Raw genomic sequence first — 9,046 nt, forward strand, 5'->3', positions numbered from 1 at the left:
CCAAATGTTAAACCCATGGGAAAAAATATCAGCTCTTCTAAAAAGAAAATGCATGGTTTGTAAATTTTACTCCGCCTGTTTAACGCCGTGCGAGCATGTATTTATACTGATGTATATGATGTAAAATTGTGCTAGCGTAACCTATTATCGTCCACCTCAGTCTTTTCCCTTCTGGCGCTATGCTTGAAGACCATTAAAAATGCACAGTAACTATCCAAAGTGGTCTACAGACAAATGATGGTAAAATCATTATGTTTGACCTGCCGCTTGCTTGACGCGATGGAAGAAAACAATTTTGATCTGTGAATTTCAACGACATGCGCGGCACGTGGCGTTCACGAGATAAACGCATGGCTACTATGTTTTGCCGTGCAAAAATTAACCACCCGTCCGGGGGTCGCTAGCTTGTATCAAACCTTCCTAAAACTGGTAAGAGTTTCAAACCTCGAATCATCATGGATAGTCTGAATATCAAAGAAAGGTTAAACGTCAGCTACTTTTAAAAGATAATAGCTATCGTGTAAGTTAGAAACACATAATGAAGTACGCGGTGTCGAATTACATATGAAATACGTCATGCACGACGATTCCGTGCAACTTGTTGTTACTGGTTCAGGAGTTTGTTCTGTTATGTCGCTGGACGGAAACCCTTTTCATTGTTTTGTACAAAAGAGAGAGATAGCTAAGGATCATACTTATAACGCTCTTTATTGCTCATGTTGGCATAATACACCGCGATTTGTGGATATGACCCAAACTAGACGTAAACTGCTCCCGTACGTAAATAGGACACGTCACGTTACCTAGTTACAAATCTTTAACAATTTACCTATCAATACTTCAATTACGTTTTATGCTACCCTTGAAAACCAGGAGGAGGGGTAGGTCATGACCAAAACAAACAGACTCCGTGAAGCTGTTTACGAATCGTCTAAAGGACGCTTGCTTACGGTGCAGTAGCCACCTAGATTTCGCGAATACCAAACGTTTACGACTTGCGAATTGGCTATAGTACCAGGTACAGTATTACTATATTTTCGCGAGAATTCTTCAAGTTAGTTTTCATAGTTTTGAGAGTTTGGGTAAAAGACTAATTTTTGTTGTTGCTAATTCTAGAAGGTCTACAAAATGGCGTCTGTGCATCCAGTGGCTGATCCAACGCAGGGACAGAAAGAGCCGCAAGTTATGATGGGCCAACACCCCCCTGGACCTGGCCAGTACCCCGCTGGATCTGGCCAGTACCCCCCTGGACAGGCATTTTCGGCTATGCCTATGCAACCACAGGTAAAACGTCACTGAATATTTGTCGATTCGAATCTAGACATGACGTAAAATGTGGCAAATTCTTCAAAGCTGTCTAGTAGTGAGGGGGTTTTGTAACGACCACGTACATGTATGATCCTGCACAGCATTACGTTCACTCCCTATAGAAAACAGCATTTTCTTTCTTAGTGTATGCATAGGAGACAGCGAGTCTGAAAAAAGATGGAAAGTATCCAGTATCTACAACAAGGCAATGTTGGTATTCAGATTCCTCTCTCTTGTTACGTGATCGGTCTTTCGTCCGTTGAAACACTTCAAACATGACTACCACAACAGAATGATATTTGGAACGTAAAAATTCACTGTTGGGTAGGAGAAGAGATCATCATCAGTGCGAAGATATGAACAGTAAGCAAAGTACTTATAGGGTCTGCAGGTGACGTCACAGTCGTCATTTTAGCTAGTTAAACCTGGGAGAATCGAAACTGTACACGTAATGTATTCATGATATTCGACATATGAGTGAAAAATTACGCTTTATAAATTCATATTGACCACGCAATTTCCTTTAACTTGGCGGAACATCCAACATGGCGGAAAATTCTTACGTCATAGTCACGTGAGCGCTAATACCCTATTCTGGGTCTTCTTCAGGTCATCACCCAGCAGCCACATCCTGGCGGCTACGTGGCCACAGTGGGCCCACAGAAACGTGACTGGAGCAGTGGTCTGTGCGCATGCTGCAAGGACCCCGCCTCCTGTGAGTATCCATTCACGCATACGTTAAGTCTTCTTGACAACGTTATCTAGAAATGATATAAAATAGGAATCAAAATGCTTAAGACGTCATTTGACCCTTAAGGGAAGAGAACAATAATATAAACAACTGTGCAAAAACAAAAGATTATACATTTAACTTTAAATTCTTATTCCAATCTTCGTCTAAAATAATGAGCCATTCGGTCTGATATGCATTCAACGAAGACGTGACTCAACTAACTTGTTGAAGGTGTTGAAGGTAAAAGGTGTTCAAAAGCTGACATCCTCTCCCGTCTCTTCATTTGCATACATGGCAAAATTTTAAGGGAAGTAGCGGTCCATTCTTCTTGCGGAGGCTGGAGTGATGGCCAAGAAGTTGGGAATTTCACTTCCTTAGAACGAACGTTTGAATTCCTTCGATGTGATTTGCGTTGACCTCAGTCGAGCATTCACACCTCAGCCTAGCAAAACAAATTAACTGACAAATCCATTGACATGATGTAATTTCAAGTGTTTGTGGCGCATTAGCTCATGTCTGTTCTCTCAATGATACAGGTCTCTGTTCCTTCTGTTTCCCTTCTTTCTACACCTGCTACATCCTTCCTCGCATGAACGAGAATTGCTGTCTCGGTTTTTTCGGATCCACCGCTCTTGCTCTCATGAGAGCCAAGATGCGGGCAGAACATGGAATACAGGTAAGCTAGGTTACTCTCGTTTTGGCGATGCCTCAAGGAAGGGGTCCATTCCTATATTTGGTGTTTTTTAAAATCATATGAGACCTTCGGCGCTCTATCAAAGTTTCAGGACTCAATTACATGCACCTTTTCTTATAAAAATGCAGCTCTGTGACAGATTAGCACAATAAATTCAATGTTAAGAATTAGATAATGAATTGAAGAACGTACTTATTTTTATATTTGCAGAGAATCTCAACAAAATGTGCCCCTCTTAACTTTACATTCAGTCCCGATCTAGACGTAGTACACATCCGAGTAAAAGAGCCTATCGTTAATATTTCATTTCTTGTTTTGTTGATGATAATTTGTTTTCATTTTCAGTATCAACAGTTTCTTCATCAATGATTAAAAAAAAAATCAATGATTAGGTTTTAACGATGCAAATGCATTTCTTAGGTCCTTGGAAACTAAAACCAATTCTTTTTTATCAACTTTGCCTTGCAGGGTGATCTGTGCAACGACGCCTGTATCTCAATGTTTTGCTGCCCCTGTGTTCTCGCGCAGCTGTCTCGCGAGATCGATTACGTCAACGGGCAGCCCGCCATGGTTCGCCAGTAGAGGACTGGCCACCACTGACAGCATCTAATTTTTGAACTTTAGTAGTTCGGTTAATTCAAGACGCAAACAAACGTACCAAAATGGTAACTGAACTTTTATCAAATGCGAACACAAGTAAAACCGATTCGTAACCTTTATATCATTCCAACCGCAGTGATTATATTTGAGTACACCCACCAGTCCACTCAAAGGTATTCTTCCACACCTAAAATTGATCCGAAACGTATTCGTCCACACGTACAACAAATCATAAACCAAGCAAATCAGCCTACAGAAAATCAGCATTGTACTGTATCTATCTTTCGTTGTCAAATTCGCCAAAATTCCTCCTAAAAAAAGACAGCAACATATCTAGTAGTAGTCATAGAAATCGTCACCATAACGACGTATGAAAGGCAACTAACATCTCTCTTTCGAGATGCAGTTGTTCTGTAGCTAAACAAACATCCTTATCGTTTCGTGATAATTATCTTTATTGAAAATCGACTGACAAGGCTGCCCTAGCTTGCGTTTGTTTGACTTGTTAATGACTTTGTGTGCTTCTGATGAAGACGATGAATAAAGTAAGAGCATACGAATTGAAGTACGTGTACGTAGTCAATCTTTAACCACGCATCACCACACACACACACACACACACACACACAAACACATAAACAACCGCGCCATCGAAAACAACCTTCATAGCGAAGGTAACAACGTTACTGTTGATTATGACATGAATGGGAAGGGGGGGTGGGGGTGTAGCTGCGGTCTGAATGCACTGTGTGAATATTACCCACCTTTGTTTACTTAGCCACTTAAATGACGCAAGTTCCTGATGACCAAGGTACTGTAGTACAAAGTCCAGCCATTTTGTTTTGGGTCCGTCAAAACAATACCCTTCACTTTCATACCACATTATCATTTGTATTATATATGTATATCATTCCGCCCAGTTATGCGTGATCATACGTACACACCCATTAATCACTTAGATGTACAATTGTATTCTTCCACACCGAAAGCTAACCAAAAATGTCAGCCAAAGCATTACATTGTATCTAACCATCCTTGTCAAATTTGCCCAGCGCCTTTGAAAATACCTCCATGAAGAGAAAACAACAAAATATCTGGTACAGTCGCTGGCTAAGAATTAAACTGTGCATAGTGATCCAGGCGTCTGTTCAAAAAATCGTCGCCATGACGAAATAAATGAGAGACCAACAAATGTTTTCGATGCTGTTGTGACGTTTAGATACCTGTTTATACATGTAATTGTCACGAAGCAATTAAGATTTGTTTTATAAAAGAACAGTCGTCACATGAATCGACTAACAATAAAGTTATACTTAGTACTTTACTGGCTAAGTGTTAAACTAACTGTGGCTATACACTTTAATGTCTGTCAAAGAAATCGTTGCTATGACGATATCTAAGAGACGAACAAATGTTTTCGAGATGCTGTTGTGACGCTTATATACCTCTCTATAGCTGTAATGAAGCAATAGAAATTTCTTTTATGAAGGAACAATCGAATCGACAAACAATAAAGTTTTATTTAGTATTTTACTGGCTAAGTGTTAAACGAACTGTGGCTATACACTTTAATGTCTGTCAAAGAAATCGTTGCTATGACGATATCTAAGAGACGAACAAATGTTTTCGAGATGCTGTTGTGACGCTTAGATACCTCTCTATAGCTGTAATGAAGCAATAGAAATTTCTTTTATGAAGGAACAATCGAATCGACAAACAATAAAGTTTTATTTAGTATTTTGCTGGCTAAGTGTTAAACTGTGGCTATTCACTTTAATGTCTGTCAGAAATCGTTGCTATGACGATATCTATGAGACTAACAAATGTTTTGGAGATGCTGTTATGACGTTTAGATACCTCTTCATAGCTGTAATGAAGCAATTGATTATAATGTTTCTCCTATGAAGGCCCAATCGCCTCTTGAATCTATTTATTTATTTATTTATTTATTTATTTATTTAACTTCTCCAAAACTGGAAGGCATGGCGGAACAGGTGTACCCCCGCAGAGGTCACCTTTTCAAGGCCGCCATGCCGAAACATACAAACTGTACACAATATCAAAACATAATAATACAATATAAATGACCAATATCGACTAACTAGAAAGTTATATTTGGCCAGCGTTCGCTTAATTTGTTGATTGTCTTGTGGGTTTTTAAGAACATGAATAGGACGGGTGTTTTACATACGGAAGAAGCCGATGTGTGCTACTTACAAATTTGGAGAGCCAATATTCCGGACCAGATTTTGATAAAATGGCAGAAATGAAGATGTGGCAAAAAAGGTTGTTATGGATAGAAACAAAATGGCAATATTTTTCTCAGGAGGCAAATAGCCATTTCTACCTTGGAATCAGACACTAGGGGACTTTTTGAAACTAAATACAATTTTGAACAACGTTATAGCTTACATAATATTGCGAGGTCACAGAACTTACTAGAAAGGCAGCATTTGCAAGCTAACGTAGGATATTGCACTTTCCTATCAGACATTGACTTTTCCACAGGTACCGCTGTACATAAATGGACCATTCCAATATTGCCTACTGCCAAGGATGGATAATTAAAAAACGATGCACTTTTGCGAATTTTACCGCAATGCAAGATCTTGCGATCTTACTCCATCTTATGCAAAATGACTTCTATGATGCAAAATCTGTGAAATATAGAACTATTAGTAAGTAGATAAATATCTCATTCCACGTAATTTATCTTGATTATCTAGGGCCCATTTTACTCCCTAATGTAGTTTTTATCATGTTTTTAAAAATCTGGGTGCATTTTCCCAGTTCTATTCAATACATTTTCAGCTCTTCTGGCTAAAAATGAAACCAAAAGAGGAGAAAAGATGCCTGTGTCCCTGAGGCGTCACCAGGAACGGAGAAATCAATATATTTCCCTCGTATGATAGACGGAGTAAAATTACCCTGGGGGCCAGACACCGTATATCGGCTAGCCACCAAGCACCGCACGCGCGCCCAAGCTTTCCCGGCCCACCCTCCCGCTGTCATATGGCTAGCAGATCTTGGGTTTACAGCGGAGAGTGGGGCGGGGTCAGTCTTCGGGGGACAGCGGGAGGGTGGGCCGGGAAAGCTTGGGCGCGCGTGCGGTGCTTGGTGGCTAGCCGATATACGGTGTCTGGCCCCCAGGGTAGAGTAAAATATGATAAGCATGGCAAGGGAACGACCGATAATCTAATATCATTGGTCTTGCGTGAGAGCTATATTTACTGTCATAACGTGGGTAATACAGATGTCAAATCATGTCTGTAGAACGAAATCCATTTTACATCAAAGTTGCATGAAACAAACTCAGTGGTGCCTAAGGCCGAGAAAACCACCTCTCCACAAGCATGATTATGAACGGAAATCAGTGCTATTTTTTGGCTATGCTGTTTTGACGTTTAGATACATCTTTAGTATGACTAATAAACTTGTGGACGTACCGACTGATAAGTATCTAATGTCAGCTCAGAAGAGGACCAGAAATAGTCATGCTTTTAAGTACCAGAGTTATCAGCCAAGGATTGATGTGTTCAAAAATTCGTATTTTCCGAGAACCATAGTAGAATGGAACTCGTTGTCATCAAGTACTGTAGGAGCTTCCTCACTAAGTAGCTTTAAAGAACGGTTGCAGTCAGATATGCAAAGACAAGGTGAAACAGACCGTTCGGTGTAATATGACCAGCTGCTGCCGCGCCGCGTGCCTGCGAAGCTGGTGTGTTACGCCTAATGGCGGTTATACCGGCTATATAGATACAGATACAGACAGATAGTATAGCTGTCAAGAAGAAATGAGAATTTCTTTTATGAAGGAACAATCGTCACCTGAAACATAAAGTTATATTTAGTACTTTGCTGGCTGGGTCTTTAACTGTGGTTATACACTTTAATGTCTGTCAAAGAAATCGTTGCTATGACGATGTATAAAAGACTATCATCATAACCGACTTGAGTGCAAGATAACAGCTTATTCTGTAGGCGCGTGTCGTTAGCTGGCTATACACATGTATACCTTTCCGTGATATAGGGTTAAAGTAAAGAAGGCCGAACACCAGGCGTAATGATTAAGACAAAGCGTACTGCTTTTTCGGTAGCTGATAGTGATATGATGATGATGGTAGCTGATAGTGTACTGCAACCTCGCTAGTAGCGGGTATCTAACGGAAAATTGCAAAAGTCATCCGCAAGGTGGCAGAAACAGGTGCCAATCGTCGCCGAGAATTGCGAATTTCTTGAAAATTAGAAAAAAAAAATAATTTGCAATTGTCAAAACGGCGCAATCACGGCAAATTTCTTTTTGATGAATCTTAATCATTGTACATTTGTTTTCAATTCAGTGACAACACTGCGATTTCCAATAAAGTTATATTGCATCTGATTTGGAGCCGAAACTGCGTGGGAGTATGACATTCCGGGCAGCCATTTTGTTTGTAGAGGTCACGTATTTTACCTGTGCGTCGCGGGTCAGTACTTGGCGAAAAGTCGCAAAGCTGCCGCAATATCCTAGCACAATTTTGCGCAGTCCAATGGTATAAACTCAACATGTTGAGCTATTCATATATTCGTTCGTAGGAAAGGAAAGGAAAGTGATCTCGAACCAGTTTAGCTCAAATGAACTCAATGAACAGATGAGCTAATGAGCTTCCACTGGTCGTGACAGAGAAGACATACGCTATGTACAGTATTTACAGGTTCATTGTACCGGGGAAATTCTCCTAGCTCTTTTCGACAAGCACAATGGACAGTGGACCACGGCTTAACGTCCCGCCCTAAGGACTGCGACCTTTTCCGGTAGCGCGCATGTCGGATGAGCGACACAGCCGGGATCGAACCCGGGGCTTCTAGTACCAAAGGCAAGATCGCTAGCCACTGGACTACGCATGCTACCGTAGGTCTATTCATCTGTATCCGCTTGTTTATAACCAGCCCCCAGCGGACTACAATTATCCTCTGTTTCCTTTCCAAATTCGTTTAGATCAAATCACTTTTCGTTCTTAGTAATACATCAAACTAAAATGTCAAACTATCATAAGCTATTCCTTATCATTTCTAGATGCTACTGGCGTGAACTTCCAGTGTATTATGAAAGCTTAACTAATAGTATATAATCATCTGAGAATGATAGCGCACACCGTTTCTGCCTTATATGAAAAGCTCTTTGGCACCAAAAAATCAAGACCGCAGCATGTCCAGCACTAAAGATTTAAAAAAAGGAAGTTCTGATGCAATGCCAATGCTAGGCGCCATGAGAGTTTAACTTGACCTTGGTTGTTGTTTTCCCAATACCTACTCACATACCAAATATCATCACAATCCATTCGGCCGCATTTAATAGACCCCTTTCCAAATACCGCGGCCATTTTGAATCCAGGCCGAGCGCACGTGGTTCGAGCGCGGGAAAAGTCAACACCCGGTAAGACCAAGCCAGCGGTAAGGCGTCCCCAATAGAAACCAGCGTTGAGTCATCTTCGGCGGCGAGATGTTCTCCTTCTCGGTGAAATCCATCCATATATTTGCATGGCACAAGTAGATGATATTGTTGTGGACACTTGGACTCGATATCGGCCAGTAAAATTGTGAATTTCTGCTCCTTTTCCACAGTTCCTGCCGGGATGTTGAACGCGCGCTACAGTGATCGAATGCTTATATGTTTACACCGCGTGCTTGTAGTTTCCCTAATAATGTTAGCTTAAGTCGAGAAAAATCCC

General features: G+C 40.8%; 1 protein-coding gene across 3 annotated transcripts; it reads left to right on the forward strand.

Annotated features, from left to right (window-relative positions):
* Nucleotides 1–858: 858 nt before the first annotated feature.
* Nucleotides 859–3,900, forward strand: LOC136424404 (placenta-specific gene 8 protein-like). Of its 3 annotated transcripts, none has more exons than XM_066412996.1 (5): nucleotides 859–1,018; nucleotides 1,120–1,284; nucleotides 1,918–2,023; nucleotides 2,578–2,717; nucleotides 3,204–3,900. In XM_066412996.1, exons 2-5 carry the CDS (start codon nucleotides 1,129–1,131, stop codon nucleotides 3,315–3,317), a joined length of 516 nt encoding a protein of 171 aa, XP_066269093.1. In that variant the 5' UTR covers nucleotides 859–1,018; nucleotides 1,120–1,128; the 3' UTR covers nucleotides 3,318–3,900. The 3 variants fall into 3 exon arrangements, with proteins under 3 accessions (XP_066269093.1, XP_066269092.1, XP_066269091.1); XM_066412995.1 differs by having other exon boundaries at nucleotides 862–1,018; nucleotides 1,117–1,284; XM_066412994.1 differs by having other exon boundaries at nucleotides 867–951; nucleotides 1,117–1,284.
* Nucleotides 3,901–9,046: the final 5,146 nt, after the last annotated feature.

This window comes from Branchiostoma lanceolatum, chromosome 18, assembly GCF_035083965.1.
Source record: "Branchiostoma lanceolatum isolate klBraLanc5 chromosome 18, klBraLanc5.hap2, whole genome shotgun sequence".
In the NCBI taxonomy this organism is placed as follows: domain Eukaryota; kingdom Metazoa; phylum Chordata; class Leptocardii; order Amphioxiformes; family Branchiostomatidae; genus Branchiostoma; species Branchiostoma lanceolatum.